This window comes from Bos javanicus, chromosome 18 (assembly GCF_032452875.1).
Source record: "Bos javanicus breed banteng chromosome 18, ARS-OSU_banteng_1.0, whole genome shotgun sequence".
In the NCBI taxonomy this organism is placed as follows: Eukaryota; Metazoa; Chordata; class Mammalia; order Artiodactyla; family Bovidae; genus Bos; species Bos javanicus.
In genome coordinates, this window is record NC_083885.1 from 39622016 (window position 1) to 39642228 (window position 20213).

The following is a 20213-nucleotide window of genomic DNA, read 5'->3' on the forward strand; positions in this document are numbered from 1 at the left end:
CCCAGAGGCCAAGCAATGAGAATGACTGAAAACCAGAGGCACAGATGAGCTGACACTGCTGATGCCCCACCAAGATTATCAATTTGAATAGTCTAAGACTACTGGTTTAATGTTGAGGTGGGGACAGGACACCAAGCCTATTGGCTGTGTGGGTGTGTGGAAGAGGGAGTTGAACCTGAGTCTCCAGTGTAGTTGGGATCTTTAAACCTGGAGTGGCAGAATAGTCACAGTAGCTTTTAACTTTGAGACAACCTCATCCTTGCTTGACTTAACTCTTGCAAAGGCCAGTATCAAGAGGAAGGGCCTTAACCTCTGAGATTCTCTCCACCTAGAAAACCCCTGCTGTAACACTCAGTTGATTCCCTGTATCACCCTTCAAGTTCTAACAGTTGGTTTGAACTCCAAGAATTTGTCATGATAAGATATATTTGTGTGCTCTCTTCTTCCTTTAGTCCATTATTTGATCAATTTATCAGGTCTATCAGTGTTTGAAATGTGATCCTGCCTCAAGGAAATTATCCCACAAATTGTAGGATACTCATAAAAATTCCCAATCACAAATAATAACTGTATGCAATATGATTTATTTCTAATAGAAAGAAAAATTGGAAGCTGCCCCATGTCCAAAAAGAGTGGAATGGCTAACTGAACATAATGTAGACATTAAAAGGAATTAAGTTGATCTCCATGTATGAAAATGAAAAGGATGTCCATACAACATATTATTGAGTTTTTAAAAAGCAAGCTATAGAACAACATTGTTCAGTAGAAATGGAATGCAAACCACATAGTAATTTCAAATTTTCTAATGGGAATATTTTTAAATGTCAAAAAAATAGAAATAGATGAAACTAATTTCAGTAATATACTTTATTTCACCCAATAGATTCAAGTATTATTTAAGCATGTAGTCAATATAAAATTATTGGTGAGACATTTTGCATTTTTATATCAGTCTTTGAAACCTGTTGTGTATTTTGCGCCAGTGACACATCTCAATTCAGATAAAGCACATTTCAAGTACTCAATTACCACTTAAGAATAGTGGTTACAATAAGAGACAGTGAAGCTGCAGAATGAACATATAGTGTATATATAATTTTGAACAACTCCAAAACCAGCTGTGCAAGCCCTGTGTAGACATAGAAGACACTTGGAAAGATAACCAAGAAATGGCTAAACTGGCTGTCTCTATGAAATGGGATTATGGGGAAAGAAGTTTTTAAGAGTTTAGTTCATAAACATCTGAATTTGAATTTATTATATGATTATATATTATACTTTAATTACTAGAAGAGTGAAAGCAAAATGTTTGCTGTCTTCAATGCAGTAAGTAAAATTTCCATGTATAGTAACATTTACATTAAGGAGATAATAACATGTAAATAAGTAAGTAAGTGTTAGTCACTCAGTCATGCCCGACTCTTTGCAACCCAATAGACTGCAGCCCACCAGGCTCCGCTATCCATGAGATTTTCCAGGCAAGGATACTGGAGTGGGTTGCTATTTCCTTCTCCAGGGGATCTTCCCAACCCAGGGATCAAACCTGGGTCTCCTGCACTGCAGGCAAATTCTTTACTGACTGAGCTACAAGGGACATGTATGAACATGTATGAACTGATATTTATATACAATGATGCACTTGGCAGCATTTCTTACAATAGTAAAAGCTAGACTCCACATCATGTCCAACAATAGGAAAATTATTCAATAAATTCTGATAATTCTCTATGATGGAATGTTTTTCAGAACATGAGAAAATATTCATGATATAATTTAAAAATTCATAATGCAAAACTATCCATAATATGGTCCAGCAGCTCTACACCAAATATTCAAGAGAATTGAAAACATATGTTCATACGAAAACCTGGATCTAAGTGTTAATAGCAGCATTATTTCTAATAGCCAAAAGGTGGAAACAACCCAAATGTCCAGCAGCTGATGAACAGATGAACAAATAAATATATTCACACAATGGACTGCTATTCAGCCATAACTAGGAATGAAGTACTGAAACATGCTACAACTTGGAAAAACATTAGCTAAGTGAAAGAAGTCAGATATGAAAGATGACATAGTGTATGATTCCATTTGTGTGAAACATCAGGAATAGGCAAATCCATGGAGACGGAAAGTAAATTAGTGGTGGCTGGGGGCTAAGAAGAGGAAAATTGAGAGGGTCTAGTTAATCGGTATGGAGTTTCTCTCTGGAACAATGAAAAAAAATGTCTTGGAATTAGATGGTGGCGATTGTTGCACAATGTTGTTAATGAACTAAAAATCACTGATTCTTACACTTTGAGATGGTGAATTTTATGTTATATAATTTTTTCTCAATTTAAAAAATATTTACATAGAACAAGACCCCAACTTTGTAGGGAAAAAGTAAAGCTAATGTATTAAGAGTGGTGGTAGATTATAAATGCTTTAAAATTTTTCTGATTTTCTCCAGCACACATATATTTTAAATGGAGTTGGTGGTAGAATAAACGTGTTCAGGGAAGGGTGGTCTTCTCTCTTGACAAGATCTATGTGTTTTGGAAACAGCACCATGTTCTCACTTGGCAACCTCACCAAGGGTAGTAGATCCAGCCTGCGAAGCGTGTGTCTATCTGTAAAATGGTTAACAGTATTTAGGAAAAACGAGCCATTTGCCTATGTATAGGGTGCCAAGTAGCAGACCTAAATCATTCCTTTTCTGTCTTTTAGATGTTTTAAACATAGCTTTTTGAAACAAAGCAGTCTGGGTTGTCCAGCTCGGGGCTCAGGGCTTCATAATTAACCTAAATTTTCTTTGACCTGGCTGGCTTCCTGCACCTGCCTAGTGCTTCTGCTTCTCCACAGGTGAGATGAAGTGGTAAATGCTTGCTTCAGTGAAGTGGGGAAGCAACTGCATTAGGTGAATTTTTCAAAGCACTAAGAGTTGGATGGGATATATATATATATATATACATATGGCTGCTTCTCATCATTGTATGGCAGAAGGCAACAAAACATTGTAAAGCAATTAGCCTCCAATTTAAAAAATGAAGACATAAATAAATGAAGGGAAAAGAAGATGGAAGGACCAGAGAAATAAAAGGTTATTCAACCCCAGTGGAGACTCAAATCACCAATAAACAGCTGAAGAAGACAGAGCTTATGAAACAACTCTCTGTCTCTCAATAAGTAAACAATAGGATTTGAGCCATGGGGTCACTGTGTTTCTCTTAACCCTTGGGTGGATGATACTTCTCATAGGCTCACAGGAATTCTGAGATGTCTGCTGTGCTGGCTTAGGAAAGGTTTTTGTTTAGATCTCACCTGACATCTTATTTTTCCAATAACTCCATAACAGGAAAATTAAGAATTCACAGCATAAGGATAAAATTGCACTGGTTTTGGTGGCCTTAGATACCCTGTACTTTTTAAATGTTTATGGAGTGGGCCTTCATTTACTCTAGCTGCACAGTTTTTTCTAACTAGAGTAGAACTTTGTGAACTAACAAGGAAAGGAGCCCCAGATGTAGGAATTAAATAAGCATGCTGCTGAACAAGTTGTAGAGCATGATCTCAGCTGTGTTTTGAAAATATTTACAGTTCTGTATCTATATATCCATCATCTAATCTATCTACTGTCTATCACCTATCTATTTATCATCTGTAGATCTATTGATCTACTATCATCTATCTATCTTGATGAATTGATAGAAATGGCCAGATCATTACCACTGCCTGGCCCTTGCAAAACTCTCACTTTTTACTCTGTACATTTCTGTACTATTAACATTTTAATAGGTCATTTTGTCACAAAAAAAGATTTAATAAAAATCACCAACTGTAATCCTAACTACCTCTCTGACAGTCTTTTCAAACATCTCACAGATTACCTAGAAAGAGTTAACACAGACAATTCCAGAAGGCTGAAGTGTTCAAATTCCTGATTTGGTGGTAGAGGTGGAGGCAGGGTTAGAGGTAAAAAGCACCAAAAAGTGAGGAGGGGAGGAAAGAAGAGGGCTGGTTGCTCCGTTCTTACCTGAGCCAATAGCATGAGAGTTTCAGGCCCAACGCCCATTTGTGGGACTATTTCAGGTATCAGAGGTTGCATCCGAATTCACCATCACTATCATTTGTCAAAGAACTTAGGCAACTTCCTGGTTTGGCTGCTTGGAGGCTGCTTCTCCTTTACTGGGAAGGTAAAATCTCAAGCCTCAGCTAACCTTGTGATTTGGGGTGCATTGTGGGGTGATTTGTGGTGTATTGACTTCTTTTTCCACAGGGCAGTAAGCTGCTTATAGAATAGGGCTTTATTTTTACTAATGATAATGTTAACACTAAATTTCTAACAATTATGGAATAGTTCTTCCTGGTTATTCTTTGCACAGGACAAGACACAGTCTGTTGAAGCTTAAGGAGACTCTTCCTTGCATGGAAAGGAAGGGATACCTACGATTTCCTTGTTTAACATTAGTTTTCTTGTCATTCTTCCTTGGTTTTGCTGACAGCATGGTTGAATTTTCATGGTGATGATGTAGCACGTAGTCAATCTCACAGTAGATAAGCATTCAATGGAACACTCTGCTAATATTGTAGAATGGTTATTTTGCTTATTTTCCATCTGAGTGAAAAGTCTTAAAATTGCCCTTATTCATTCAAAGCTACTTTACATGTGAAAGGAGTTTGAAAAGAGATGTCTGGCAAAGTCACCCCAGTGTTTAGGTCCAACTGTCGCTGCCCCACTGGACTGTATCTGTTCTTAGAGTCACAATGACCCCTTCTTTTCCCCGTAGTCTTTGCTAGTCATGGACCCATATGTGATTCAGATGCAGGATCACGGCAGCCTCCCCTCAGTTCTGGATGTGCATGTCAACGTCGCTGGGAGAAGCTCTGTGCAGGGAAAAGTGAAAAGCAGGAAGGCCAGATGGTCCGTGAGGCCCTCGGACATGTCCAACAAAACTTTCAATCCCATCCGGGCCATTGTGGACAACATGAAGGTGAAGCCAAACCCAAACAAGACCATGATTGCTTTGTCGATTGGTGAGTTGAGTACACTTAACCAAGAGGCAGACATTGTTCCTCTCACCCCATCCTTATGGGTTGGGCAGAGAGGATGGAAGTGGAGGGTGGGCCTGGGTACTGGGCGTGGAAGAATAACCTCTTGGTGGTTCTTGAAAAGGGGACCCTACTGTATTTGGAAACCTGCCGACAGATCCTGAAGTTACCCAAGCAATGAAAGATGCCCTCGACTCAGGGAAGTTTAATGGCTATGTCCCCTCCATTGGTAAGTTCCCCCTGAGACTCTAATCTGGCAGTTTCCAAATCTTCTGTGCTCTTCTGACAGGAATAAATTTCTAGCAGCTCTCTTTGTTTTCCTGATGCATAATTCCTAAGGAGAGGCTAAGATAATATGACCGTTGAATTTGGGGAAAGGAGTCTAGAATGCTTAACCTCAAGCCATGAAGGTCCAACTTTTTTCCTGGCTTCCTCTGGCATTATGGCACCTCCCTGCTCTAGGTTCCCATTACATACTCTGCTCAAATAACACTCCTATCATTGCTCATTCTCCACGGAGGCCTTGAGTTTGGCTGCAGCTGCTGCTTGACAGAACCGTTTAGCTCCTAAATCAATTTACTTACTGCCCTATGTAAATACTTCTTGGTGTTATTTCTCCTCCTCTGCACATTCAAAATTTATTTTAATTATGGTCCTGGTCACACTCTCAATGTAACTGTGCTTGTTTCAAGGCAAAAACAAACAAAAACAACAGCAAAGAATAAGTTGTTCTATTAGAGGACAGAAGGTTAAAACAGGAATACTTTTATTTAGGTGTAACTCTTGCCTGGCAAATCCCATGGACGGAGGAGCCTGGTGGGCTACAGTCCATGGGGTCGCTAGGAGTAGGACACGACTGAGCGACTTCACTTTCACTTTTCACTTTCATGCATTGGAGAAGGAAATGGCAACCCACTCCAGTGTTCTTGCCTGGAGAATCCTAGGGATGGGGGAGCTTGGTGGGCTGCTGTCTCTGGGGTCGCACAGAGCTGGACACGACTGAAGTGACTTAGCAGCGGCAGCAACTCTCTCCATGTATTGAACATTCTTACCCTAAGCATTTTGATAAAATAAGTAACTCCTTGACTTTGTTTCAGTGTCACACACTTCCCCACTGTGTGTATGTGCAGAATAAAAATCAGCTTCATGCTAAAATAGAATTTAAAAACACTTTAAAGAGATATCAGGGACATGATTTTTAGGTTGATTATTTACATTTTATACAGCTTCATAAATAAAAATCGAAACAAAATAAGACCAAAAGTTAGTTATAAAGAGTTTATACATACTGAAAGGGAATATGAAAAAGAATATATATATGTATAACTGAATCACCTTGCTGTACAGCAGAAATTAACACCATATTGTAAATCAACTATACTTCAATACAATTTTTTTAAATGTTTATTATGACTTTTATATTCAAAGTATTAAGAAACTGATTTAACCTGAAACCTAAAACCAAGTCTCCATTTGACAAATACTCAAAGGATATGAACACTTCATACCAAAGGAAACACAAATAATGTTTATCTGTGTTTTTTCTTAGCAATTAAGGAAATGCTGATTAATTTCAAGATATCTGTACCTATTAAGTTAACAAACATTAGGAAATATTGCCTCTAGCTTTGGTAACTGAAGATAATCTTTTTGGACAGCAATTCTGTAAAACATAATAATTGGTATGAAACTCTCTATACTTCAAGCTTGCAAGCCAACATTTGGAAACATTGCATGAGAATATAATTTAAAAGGAAAATATTTTAATTTGAATATAATATAAAAGGAAAATACTAATAGGTATACAATACAATGTGAAAAAGTTAAAATGAACTCAGTGTAATGAACTCATTAATTATAAGTTTTCAAATATAATCCTGAAGGGGATTTAAGAATAATCTAAACCCTGTATTTTAGATTAAATAATCTAAAAGAAAATAAAACATAATCACAGTAACCAAGATACTGCAGAATACTTTATAGTTTTGTGAACTCTTTTTGTTATTCTTTATACATTTGTGTGCTCATTATAAAATTGTAAGGTACAAAGTTAATCTCCTTTAACTATAGTGACTGAGAGCTAAACCGAATGCTGTGTGCTCTGATCTGGGACAGAAGGTAGCCTTGAAGCCCTGTGACTTAAGGGCGTTGCTGTCAGTTGTGGGATGAAAACTTCCAGCTTTCTCCTTCTGCTCTTTTCTCTCAGGCTACTTATCCAGTCGGGAGGAAGTTGCTTCTTATTACCACTGTCCCGAGGCACCCCTGGAAGCTAAGGTGAGCCCTAGACAAGGTGCCAGCTCTAAAGCAATGCCAGGCAAACTCTACCCTTTGTTTCTGTTCCATGAGCAATAATGGTTTCAAGGGAAATAAAAACTAAGAATAATTTCCCTTTGGCAATTCCAGGACTTTTTATATGGGGAGGCCACTAGTCAGTGATTGTATTTAATGTAATTATAGTATGATAATAACATTGCATACAACTTATGTGATGTCTGTCTCAAGGAGGCTCAAAGGACTCAGAGGTCACCCTATATTTGATTATCTGAAAAAGATCATTGAAAAACAGTAATTCATAAATACCAAATAATTGGAACATTTAATTTTGCCAATAGGGTCTTTTATTAATCTGTAGTTCCCTTCACTTACCTAAGGTCACTTAGATGGGAGGATCAAGTTTCCATGGCATATTGGACTGATGGCAGGGTCAAGTTTAAATGCCCTCCACTCTGTTGTTTATAGGGTGGAGGTCAACATTTCTTAACGTTAAGGGGAGCCCTTTGTATTTCAGAAGAGAGTCATGCTTCAAATCTCTGGTCAAAAGTAAATAAATAACCAGGTGAAAAAGTCCAAGGTCATAATGATCTCTCATGGAGGTCTGCTGAGTTACAGCCAACCTGTCCTTTTTAAAGTGATTTATTTCTTTTAAGTGGCCAGCATTTTCAACAGCCTCTAGATATGGACATATATAAACATATTCATTTCTTTCAATTTTGGCCTAGTACAGTCCCCACTACTTTACATAGGATTTTTAAAAGTGAGCATATTTTTGCTTCCTACTCACTCATCTGATAATCCCTTTTCTCCTGTTGCTGTTGGAACCCCTAACAAAACAAAACTTTTCTTCACAGGATGTCATTCTGACAAGTGGCTGCAGTCAGGCTATTGAACTGTGTTTGGCTGTGTTGGCCAACCCAGGGCAAAACATCCTAGTTCCGAGACCTGGCTTCTCTCTCTACAGGACTCTGGCTGAATCTATGGGAATTGAGGTCAAACTCTACAATTTATTGGTAAATGACTTTTTAATTTTAGATACAAATTAGATAATTTTAGATATAAATGCTAAATTACTACTTCATAAAAATACATGACCATTATCTTAGCAGAGAAAGATCTGAATAGTCTGAGGCCAAAGACACATTTTGTGACTTATATTATACCTTTGAGTGAAGTGAGTAGTCTTCCTAAATTTTTCAGAATCATCTTGATCTCACTGTTTTTTCCCTCCCCAGCCAGAGAAGAATTGGGAAATTGACCTGAAACAATTAGAATCTCTGATTGATGAAAAGACAGTTTGTCTTATTGTCAACAATCCATCAAACCCTTGTGGGTCAGTGTTCAGTAGACGTCATCTCCAGAAAATTTTGGCAGGTAAGTCCAACAGATTTCACTTGGCAGGAAAGGAGATGGGGATGGAATCCTTTAGCTGTTTCCTGGAGTGAGAAAGAAGTCCTTCACTAAGTTCCAAGACTAGGATAGAGGTCGGAGGGCTCCAGTAGGGTCCCTAGCGAGTGGTGTGCCACTGGAAAGGTAGAAAGAAGGAGAAAAAGACTTGCCTTTTTATCACTCCCATCATGTGGAAGAAAGGATTTGAAATATCTAGTTAATTAAACAGCAAATTTAGGCTCTGTACCCTGGAAGAGTATGAGAAGAATTTGTAGTTCTTAAAGAGGAAGACAAAACCCACAAACATGAAGTGTAAAGTATAAGCCCAGGTAACTATTTAAGTGCTAAGGCAATTCATATTAAAAATGACATCAGCATGTTTCTCTTATTTTTAGTGGCTGCAAGGCAATGTGTTCCCATTTTAGCTGATGAGATCTATGGAGACATGGTGAGTCTCGGGCAGGATCTAATTATTTCATTCATTCCCTAGAGTCAGGGGTTGTACATATTACTGGGCTGGGACCAGTTTCCTCATTTTAGGCTTCTTTTAACCCAGACAGGACACCAGGTTAAATGTTTTTGGATAGTTCCCTTTGAAGCTTCTTGAGATCCCAGTCATGCTTCAGGGTAGAAAGAACCTGTAAATCTGAGGCCCTGTGCTTAATGATATAAGGAAAATTTGGGGAGGCATGGGATTTGGAGGGAAGCCAGAAAACAACTGTAAGAACAACTGCACCTCTTCTCCTCAGGTGTTTTCAGATTCCAAATTTGAGCCTCTGGCCACCCTCAGCAGCAATGTCCCCATCCTGTCCTGTGGAGGGCTGGCCAAGCGCTGGCTGGTTCCTGGCTGGAGGATGGGCTGGATCCTTATCCATGACCGAAGAGATATTTTTGGCAATGAGGTGAGAATATATATATATACATATATATATATATATGTATATATATATATTCTAAATATTTATTTATTTGTTTACTTATTACTTGCTTGCTTTATCTCACAGTGGTGGTATAGATGTGAGATTTTCCTTTCTTGGCCCTGTAGTTCTGTATGCCTGGAAAGACACTGGATAAAGATAGTACTAGTTATTTCTCTCCAGAACTCAGTTTTTCTGTGTTGGTGAGGAAGTTCCATCTACCTCCAATTTTATTACCACACAAAAAGAAGCAACAAGCAGTAATGATCCCTAATACTGTTTGTGGGCTTACAAGGTGCCAGTGCTTTATGTACTTTATTTCAATGTAATTCTCCCAACAACCCTGTGAGGCCAATATTGGTATTATCTCCATGTTACAGCTGATAAAAATGAACTCAGATAGGTTGTATAATTTTCTCAGTGCCACACAGTCAGTGTGTGGCAGAGCTGGGCTACAAACCCAGGTGGTCTGATTTAAGAATGACACGAGGCACCACCACATCTCCAGAGATGAAAAACTAACCCTAACTCTGCCTAGATAGAAGATAACAACAACAACAACAAAATTAAAAACAAATAAAAATGAACACTTTATAGAAGGAATGGTCAGAACAAGAATCTCCACAGCAGGGATGTTTAAGAAAGGCTAAATAATGTGTTTGCTGGGGGGCTTTTAGATCCGAGATGGGCTGACGAAGCTAAGTCAACGGATCCTGGGCCCCTGCACCCTTGTCCAGGGAGCTCTGAAAAGCATCCTGTGTCGCACCCCTCGTGAGTTCTACCACAACACTCTAAGCTTCCTCAAGGTAAGGGCAGCCTGTAGCCTTCCACTCTGGGAGTCAGGGAATGCCTCCAGTGGAATTTTGTGCCATTATGGGGCTTCCAAGCCAGAACGTGGCATCGTTGTCAACATTCATCCATACATTTCTCTAACTTCTGGCAATCCACTCTGCTCCTGGCCTAAAGCTGTGAGTGGGCAGAGTTTTTTTTTTTCTCATTAACTCCTTATGCCAGCAGAGCAAACCTAGGTTCCCCACCTTTGATGTGGGCTTTCTTTTTAATGACCTGGCTTTTCTTTAGCTTAAGTTTTGATCCTTGATGTCTCTGCCTCTTCTCATAGTCCAATGCGGATCTCTGCTATGGGGCATTGGCTGCCATCCCCGGACTCCGGCCCATTCACCCTTCTGGGGCCATGTACCTCATGGTGAGTATGTGGGTGGCAGGTGAGGGAAGCCAGTCTGCAAGGCTCACAAAGACAACCAGATGGGCTCCTGAGCTAGTCAGTTTAGGAACTGTCTTTTTCTGAATTGTCCCACTGATGTGGTTTAAACTCAGTGCTAAAAAAAAGAAAGCAAGAAAAAAAAAAAACACACAAAAAACCTCTTAAAATGACAACTTTTCAATACAGAGAATTATTTTATATGCAGATACAGAGATGATATGACACAAATAAGAGGCTTTCCACACTATTGTAGCTCTCAACCAGGAGAGATCTGGTTCCCTTGGAGTGTTTGGGGATATATAGGAATGTTATTTGTTTTCAGAAGGACTGAAAGGTGCTATTGGCATCTTGTGGGCCAGCAATGCTGAATATTTTTCAATGGTCAGGGTAGTTCCATGCAATCAAGACTAGCCTGGCCCATAGTACCAATAGTGCCTTTTTTAAAGAACACTAGGATCCTATTTTCAGCTTTCATTTATCAGCATCCAAGAAGGAACCCTTCAGTAAACTAAAATATTAATATGAATATATCCTCTCTTCCCTATGAGAAAGCCCACAAGCTCATAAGAGCAAGAACTCTTAGTTATCAGTAGTGGAGTTCCAAGATATTTTTTAGAGCAGTCCCTGCCTTGATTTCTGGCAGAGGGAGTGGCCTGTTTTCCCTCCTTATGATCAGTTTGCCTTTCCCTGTTATTGGTATAGGTTGGAATTGAGATGGAACATTTCCCAGAATTTGAGAATGATGTGGAGTTCACGGAGCAGTTAGTTGCTGAGCAATCTGTCCACTGCCTCCCAGCAACGGTGAGTGCTTACATCCCTCTCAGGTTTCTCTAGAAACTCTCAATGGTGTATGCCTTGGGAGCTCTCCCTGAGCTGGTCTTTAGCCTTTCCTTCCCCAACAAAGTGTACGGTTGGCCTTTATATGTGCAGGTTCTGCATCCAAGTATTCAACCAACTGGGGATGGAAAAATATTAGAAGAAAAAAAATTCCAGAAAGTGCCCCAAAGCAAAACTTGAATCTGCTGCAGCCTGACGGCTATGTACATAGCATTTACATTGTATTAGGTATTATAAGTAACCCAGAGATTATTTAAAGTACACAGGAGGATGTATGTAGGTTATGCAAGTACTATGTCATTTTATATACGGAATTTGAGCATCCTCGGATTTTAGTACTCTCGGCGGTTACGGAACAAACCCCCCTATGGATACTAAGGGACTACTGTATTCTCTTTTGAAAAGATTCTTACTGTTGGGTGTCATGACCTCTACTTAAAATTTGTTTCTTCCTCATCGTTATCCCATCTGATTCAGGAATAAAAATTGTAGTTGGACATTCTAAGTGAGAGGAGATCAAGCTTGTTCGACAAATTCCTTTTGAGATAAATTAACTCAGTTACTGGTTCAGCATCCCAATGGTGGGAACTGATAGCCCTGGGTAAATGGTATTGCTGCCTCTTGCTGATTAGGGCCCTGGCCATACTAGGGTGGTCTAGTCACTGATTCAACTGCTCTGAGAATAATAGGCTTCTATTTTTGCAGTGCTTTGACTATCCAAATTTCTTCCGAGTGGTAATCACAGTTCCTGAAGTGATGATGCTGGAGGCCTGTAGCCGGATCCAGGAGTTCTGTGAACAGCACTACCATTGTGCTGAAGGGAGCCAGGAGGAATGTGACAAATAGGATGGAGTCCATTCTCCAGAATACGTGTCCTGTCTGGCTGGGGAAACTGGACTGAGCCCTGCTGCCCCTCCAGGAATCAGGTGCTCCTGCTGGGAGAGGAGCCTCACAAACACCACATCAAGGGCAGAGAATTGCTCTGGCTTTCCCCAGCTATAGCCGCACACACACACTCTAAACCCCAGATTTCATCTCACTGTGCTCTGCTGGAGTGACTAATTCATTAATCCGTCCCTCTCCCATTTGACTTCCTCCTTTTATCTTGAGAGTACCAGGTGAACAAAGTTGCCCAGGAAACAGCAGGGACAAGAAAATCAAGAGCTTAGGATTCGAGAAGCAAAAGATTGAGGGAACACGTGCCCCCAACCATTTCCTCTTATTCTAAGTAAGAACACACTCTCTCTATTCAGGTTTGAAGCCCAACTCTTCTGGCTCACTTCAGGTATACCTCACTGTATATAATAGTGCTAGAAGGAAAGAAGTTGGGGACACATGTATTTAGTTAATTCTAAACACATTAAGAAAATTTGCCAATTTGAAGGATACATTACAGAAACTTGTTGATTTTTTGGTAGAGAATTATTTTGTGACACAAATAAATTTAATTGAGTGTCTAAATATAGCTGTATGTATTATCAGGCTTTCTTAAAATGAAGGCATATCTGTACTAAAAAAAGAGGAGGAATTGGAGGACCTTCCAGAAATGCTGCTGTGTAAGGGCCAGAATTATCCTCACTTGTCAGTGTTATACAATCATTATTACTTTTGCTGTAACATTGATACTGATTTATTGATATATAAATTATATTATCTTTTCATATGTTTTCTAAGAAACATTTATATTGACAAGATCTTTTATTTTGCCAAGGGCATAAATTATTGTTTTTCTTTTTTTTATTTTAATAAATTTTACTAAGTATTCTCTTCCGTGATGCCATTTTTCTCCTCTGTGGGGAATTTCTATCCCCAGGTGCTGCTTATTGCTCAACCTGGTTGATGTACTACCCACTAGGTTTCATTTATTTCTTTGTTGCCTAGATCCACTAACCACTTACTGGGTAACAAGTTAAACTGGTTCAGCTAACCAAGAGAATGAGGTGTGTCCAGGATCTTTTTTCAATATGAGCTTTTCATCTGCAAATCCTCTTAGGCACAGTTGCCTACTTTTTTTCCCTCACCATTCCCTTGGAGGAGGGAACCTGAAGTTATCTTACAAGGTTAGGGGAAGAAGTGTATCATAATCATCCTGGAGAATCCTTACTAAGGGATGTTTTCCTTGTCTAGAATAGGAACTTCGAGTCCCAACTCTGCCAACCACACTCAATTAACTTCCTTTACAAAAATAAACATCAAATGTTCCCCTTCCAATCTAGTTGGGCTTTAGTGAAATCAACTAAAATTTACCCTTCAATTTTCTTCAGCAAATCCAAAAGGAATATACAAGTGATTGAGATGATGAAAATTTGTTTCCTGTATGCCAACCCTGCCAACTTTTCGAAAATTCCTGGCTCCTCTTTTCCTGTACTTCCCGCCCCAATTCCCAAGGATGTTTGTCCAGAAATAAACAGGAAAACTTAGTGGTTTACACAAAACGTTTTATCTTCACACATAATGTGTAATTCTATCTAGCATTAGGGCATCTAGACAGACGTCTTAAGTTTCCAAATTTCTTTGATATCTACATTTTGGTAAGGGAGTCAAATGAACATTCAAAGATTAAAACACACACACATATTGGACACATTTCAAACGATGCAAAAAACCACAAAAAACCCAAAACATTCATGCCTATCCTTCAGCCACCCATTTCTCTCCTGAGGTAATCACAGTAGCAGTTGCTGTCCAGTTCTTCGAGATTATTCTATGTACACGTAAATGTTTACATGAATTTTTCCTTTTTCTTTTTCTTCAAAGTTAACTATTACTTGGTCTTCCCTGGCGGCTCAGACGGTAAACAATCTGCCTGCAATGCGGGAGACCTAGATTCGATCCCTGGGTTGGGAAGATTCCCCTGGAGGAGGGCATGGCAACCCAACTCCAGTATTCTTGCCTAGAGAATCCCCATGGACAGAGGAGCCTGCTGGGCTAGAGTCCATGGGGTCGCAGAGAGTCGAACATGAATAAGCGACTACGCACAACTTTCTAATTCAGCTTCCTATGGAAATCAAAGGAGGGATGACATTTCTGAGGTGTCCATCACGTCATGGGTGATCCTAGAAAAAAAAAAAAAGGAACCACTGGCCGGGGCTGCTTCCAAACAAAATTAAAATTCTCAAGAGACAATTTCTAGCCGCCTCGCGGATGGCGACAGCAGGACGTCCGAGTATAAAACGAGGATAAAACGAAGTATGCATTAACAGTTCGGAAACAAGGGCTCGCGGCTGTGAATTCTAACCAAAGCATCGTTTACCCGGTAACTGGCGAGTTATCACTGACCCAATACACAAAGCACCCCACTCTAGTCCCTAGCAACCACGAACGCCCGGGTATGGGCTGGGTGGCGGCTTTCGAAGACCGGGGTTGGGGAGTGAAGTGGATGTTGTGGATAGGAGGGGGCGGCGGGGTGGACAAAAAAACTAAAAAACCCCCAAACCCCACGCCTGCGCAGGCGCAGATGGCGGGGGCGGGGGTGGCGGGGGTGGGGGGTGGGGCTGGGGCGTGCCGCACTGCTCAGGGCGCATGCCCGATGTTGGGGCTAGGCGCAGTGCTCTGGAAGCAGACGACGGCCATAATTCATCTCTGTTGGTGAGGCGGTTACTTCTCCTCAGTCTTCGGTATTGTTTCCTCTTTAGCCTATTTCCTGACCGCACGCCTTGAGAGAATCCCTTCCTCCCCGCCCCCTCCCTTTCGGGTCCCGTCAGGCGGGAGGCTTCCAGCAAATCGACAAGTCATCCCTAGGTATTATGAACACCTGTTAACCTATTTCTAGCTCTGGGCAGGTGCCAGCAAGTTCCTTGAGTTGTGAAACGGAAAAAGAAATTCCCAGTAGCTGTTGTCAGTTTTCAAAAGTATGGTCCCTGAACTTTTTTTTCAAAGAATCTTGCTTTTCACGGTCCCGAGTACCTGACATACGTGTTTGGATTTCTGCTGAGCCAGAAAAATGAATTCTCCGCTGAACTCCACGCACACCACGCATTACTGTGCTTGGGGGGCTGAATTTTAAGTACCCCAAAAGTTGAATTATTGAGTTATTTGGAGAAGTGAATTCCAGGGACATGTTATTCATACTCTTACTTTAAACAGTTTGCAGATGGGTTTCAGGTGGTGACATAGAAATCTCAAATCTGGATTCTCTCTGTGGGTCAGATTATTGCACAGCACCTTCTGTAGAAACGGTCGCTTTCTGATATTCCAGTTGAGGTGTATTATGTAGGAAGGAGGGATGCCAGTTCTGGGAAGAAAAGTCTGCAAACGAGCACGTGGGTCTTAATTTTTGTCAGTGTTTCAGGCATAGAAAATAATTCTTGCTCCTTGAGACATTTACTCGTTTGAAAATTGAAATGTGAAAGTACATTATCCCCTATTTAAAAAATAAAACCACAGGGACTTCTTGCTTTAGCAGCACATGTACTAAAATTGGAACAATATAGAGAGGATGAGCACAGGACCAGCAATCCGAATTCAACAGCAGATTTGACCAAGTGGGATTTATTCCTGGAATATGAGAATGGTTCAACACATGAAAAAAAATCAATCAGTGAAGTAAAGCACAGAAATAGAACGAAGGATAATCATACCACCATTAACTCTATTTTAGAATATCCCCCATTGCCCCTTCTGCTCATCTTTTCTGTAATTCAAACTCCTGGAGTAGGACCACTTCTCATGTGAATTTCTCAGCTTGGGTTTCCAGACCATTCAGGTAGGTAGAATGCAATTGAACACTAAATCCATGTGAAGGAATGCCTATGGTTACAGATTCTCATGGGAGAGGTTTTTTTTTTCTTCCAAAAGGCAGACCAAGGGAGATTAATTTTTAATTCATCCTTTTGTTCAAGCTTAGCATTTGAAGGGTCCTGATTTCATGTAGAGTTTAAATTCTGACTGCCTGCCTTACTTGGGCCTAAGGCCTCCTTTCCACATCTTAAAACCCAAACCTCTTGATTACTGAGATGTGTGCTGGGTTCAGTTGCTCAGTTGTGTCTGATTCTTTAGGATCCCACGATCTGTAGCCCACCAGACTCCTCTGTCCATGGGATTTGTCTGGCAAGAATACTGGAGTGGGTTGCCATTTCCTCCTCCAGGGGATCTTCCCCACCCAGGGGTCAAACTGGTGTCTCTTGCATTGGAAGGTGGATTCTTTACCACTGAGTCACTTGGGAAGCCTGGTTACTGAGATAGCACCAGCATAACCATACTCTTTTTAAAAAAAAAAAAAAAATTATTTTTGGCTGCATTGAGTGTTTATTGTGGCATGCAGGGGCCTCTCTCTCGTTGAGGTAGGCAGGCTTCTCTTGTTGCAGAGCACAGGCTCTAGAGCAAGAGAGCTTCAGTACTTGTGGAAAGTAGGCTCAGTAGTTGTGGCATGAGCAGGCTTAGTTCCTGGACCAGGGATCAAACCCTCATCCCCTGTTTTAGAAGGCAGATTATTAATCACTGGACCTTCAGGGAATTCCCAACCATACTCTTTTTTTTTCTTCTAGTTTTTAGTTCTCTCTTTGTGATCCTTTGGAGAAGGCAATGGCACCCCACTCCAGTACTCTTGCCTGGACAATCCCATGGGCGGAGGAGCCTGGTAGGCTGCAGTCCATGGGGTCGCTAAGAGTCGGATATGACTGAGCGACTTCACTTTCACTTTTCACTTTCATGCATTGGAGAAGGAAATGGCAACCCACTCCAGTGTTCTTGCCTGGAGAATCCGGGATGGGGGAGCCTGGTGGGCTGCCGTTTATGGGGTTGCACAGAGTTGGACACAACTGAAGCGACTTAGCAATAGCAGCAGCAGCAGCAGCAGCAGCAGCAGTTGTGATCCTTGAGAGGTACCTTTACCCTCTTGAGAAAATTAGCTCTGAATCTGAAAGTATGTCTTTTAGATTTGATTTAACATATCTAGGTGTTTTGAAGCCCACATATTTATTTTCACTTTATGTGGTTTATGATGCTACTGCTGCTGCTAAGTTGCTTCAGTCGTGTCCGACTCCGTGTGACCCCATAGGCGGCAGCCCACCGGGCTCCCCGTCCCTGGGATTCTCCAGACAAGAACACTGGAGTGGGTTGCCATTTCCTTCTCCAATACATGAAAGTGAAAAGTGAAAGTGAAGTTGCTCAGTCATGTCTGACCCTCAGCGACCCCATGGACTGCAGCCTACCAGGCTCTTCTGTCCATGGGCTTTTCCAGGCAGGAGTACTGGAGTGGGGTGCCATTGCCTTCTCCGGTGGTTTGTGATATTGTTATAGAAATTCCCATACTTTTTGGTCCCTCCCACCTCATGCTTCCTCCTTCCATTCTTTTCCCCTGGAATTCTTACATGGCAGATAAAATTCTGTGCCATTCCCAAATTGTTGAGAATATTTCCTTCACCTTTTTTCCTTAAGTGTAACTTGGCTGTTTCCTGAAAGACAGTGCCATCCTTACAGCCTGTTTGAAATTGTTTTTTTTCTCAGTCTAGGAGTCTCATTTGAAAGGACCTTGATGCTGGGAATGATTGAAGGCAGGAGGAGAAGGGGACAACAGAAGATGAGATGGTTAGATGGCATCACTGACTCAATGGATGTGCGTTTGAGTAAGCTCCGGTAGTTGGTGATGGACAGGGAAGCCTGGCGTACTGCAGTCCATGGGGTCGCAAAGAGTTGGACACGACTGAGCGACTGAGCTGAACTGAGAAGTCTAACATATTGATTGTCCTCCCAGGATCTCTGTTCTCTGAGTCACACAATAACTATCCTTTAACATACAGGCTATAACACAACATTGTAAATCAATTATACTCCAATAAAAATTGAAAAAAATAAAATATAGGCTATATTACTTTATACCCTTTCTGTATACTCTGTTTACTTAGGGCCTTGACATGTGGGAAGTTTCAGTATTTCTGTGGATAATCCAACCAACACCTATTAAGGCCTCCTGCCTATCTCAGACTGGAGGCACTGTAAATCCTACCCCTATTATGGCCACCCACTCCCACAGCCACACCTTTGTTCCTTATGGTGATCTTGAACTAGACTATTTTAGGAATCTTAAACCCAGATGTATAAGTAACTCCCTACACTTTGCTTGCCCTCCAGCTTGATCACAGTTTATACTTAGACATTATTCAACTTTCTGATCTCTCCACACTTTTCTCCCAAGTCCATCAACTCCCCTGCATTGTTGTTATTCTATTTTTTTTTGTTATTCTACTTTTTCCCCCAGCATTTACCCCTTGGTGCAGTACTCAGCCACATTCTTGCTAGCTACTTGAACTTCTCAACTTCCTTAACTTTGGGTAGCATCTGCTGTGGGCAATCTTTACCAGAAATTAATCTAACCCTGAACCCTCTCCATTTCTATACCCCACTCCCCGCCAAAAAAGGGTAAATTGGTGCTATTGGTGCATGGTCTCCAGCCTCACTTTGAAAACCCTTTTACTAGTGCTGCTTTAGAAGCCTTCAGTTGAAGATGGCCCAACTGCCTGAATTACTGCTTAGAGGAGAGGGCCACGTCAACGAGGATGTTTACTTCCCCCATACGCTTCACCAGGGGGGACACAATACTAGTTTGTCCCAGGATTGTTGATGCTAAATTCAATCACTTAGTTAAAGTGGTGTTACCTAACAGAGCTGTGATGGGGGATTAAATGAAAGACCCAGGGGGCCTGGTTCATAAACCTTACTCTTTCCCCATTCCCTGTCAGTCTTCATTTTGGGCAGATACACATTCTTCACTACACTTTCCCACTACAAATGCCTCTTGGTGGGACTGGTAGTTATCAATAACTTGAGATTACTTAAAAAGATTTTATTATGAAACTTTCAGGGGACTTCCCTGGTGGTCTAATGGCTAAGACTCCCAATGCAGGGGCATAGGTTCGATCCCTGGTTGGGGAACTAAGATCCCACTTGCTACACGGTGCAACCAAACAAGCAAATACACAAGTATAAATATAATTAAAAAAATATTCTCCTAAAAAACTTTTAAAGTAGAGTAGTTTAATGAATCTCAGTGTATTCATTAAAAAAAAAAAAAAGATCACCATTTTGCCAGTAAGTTTTGTAATTACTTTTGAGTTTTATCCTTTGAGCCTGTCTTTTCTTTCCCTAATACACAGGGGGCATTTGGGAAAACTTCACTTTTGAATTCTCCTTGTTCCAGTAGTCCAGCTTGTAGGTAAGTGCTAATGATCAGTACACACTGTTGGAGATAGTAGCACTGGTTCAGCATGTCCAGAATTGCTACATACCTCTCAAACTGTGCGCTAGTCACCTGGGGGTCTTGTGATGTGACACATTCTATGCCTCTGAAATGAAGTCTGAAATCCTGCATTTCCAAACACACGTCTAGGTACTGCCAGTGATGCTGGTCTGAGAAAATTCATTGAGTTGGGAAGTGTTCTTAGAAGGTGAAATCTTGATATTGGGGGTACAAACGATAAGAAAGAAACATCTGATAAGAAGGAAACAAGCTAAGTAGTGCCCAGAAGTTCCTTCCAGAGCTTAAAGTCTTTGAGTCTTTGCTCCTATCCTCTAGCAATTGCAGAAGTAACTAAGCACAGTGT

At 40.8% G+C, this 20213-nt stretch overlaps 1 protein-coding gene across 10 annotated transcripts in view; it reads left to right on the forward strand.

Moving 5' to 3' along the window:
- Window positions 1–18470, forward strand: part of TAT (tyrosine aminotransferase) — a 58057-nt gene extending 39587 nt beyond the window's left edge. Inside the window, exons 1-14 of one of the 10 annotated variants that reach the window (XM_061387811.1) lie at window positions 3796–4178; window positions 4773–5019; window positions 5159–5263; window positions 7241–7308; window positions 8163–8321; window positions 8544–8682; window positions 9093–9145; window positions 9447–9599; window positions 10292–10420; window positions 10735–10818; window positions 11539–11637; window positions 12379–15290; window positions 16274–16378; window positions 18126–18470. In XM_061387811.1, coding sequence (XP_061243795.1) covers window positions 4032–4178; window positions 4773–5019; window positions 5159–5263; window positions 7241–7308; window positions 8163–8321; window positions 8544–8682; window positions 9093–9145; window positions 9447–9599; window positions 10292–10420; window positions 10735–10818; window positions 11539–11637; window positions 12379–12519 — 1524 coding nt within the window. In that variant the 5' untranslated portion in view covers window positions 3796–4031 and the 3' untranslated portion in view covers window positions 12520–15290; window positions 16274–16378; window positions 18126–18470. Of the gene's footprint in view, window positions 1–3780; window positions 4179–4772; window positions 5020–5158; window positions 5264–7240; window positions 7309–8162; window positions 8322–8543; window positions 8683–9092; window positions 9146–9446; window positions 9600–10291; window positions 10421–10734; window positions 10819–11538; window positions 11638–12378; window positions 15291–16273; window positions 16379–18120 lie in introns of those variants that run through there. The other 9 variants (XM_061387813.1, XM_061387807.1, XM_061387810.1 and 6 more) reach the window with 9 other exon arrangements.
- Window positions 18471–20213: the final 1743 nt, after the last annotated feature.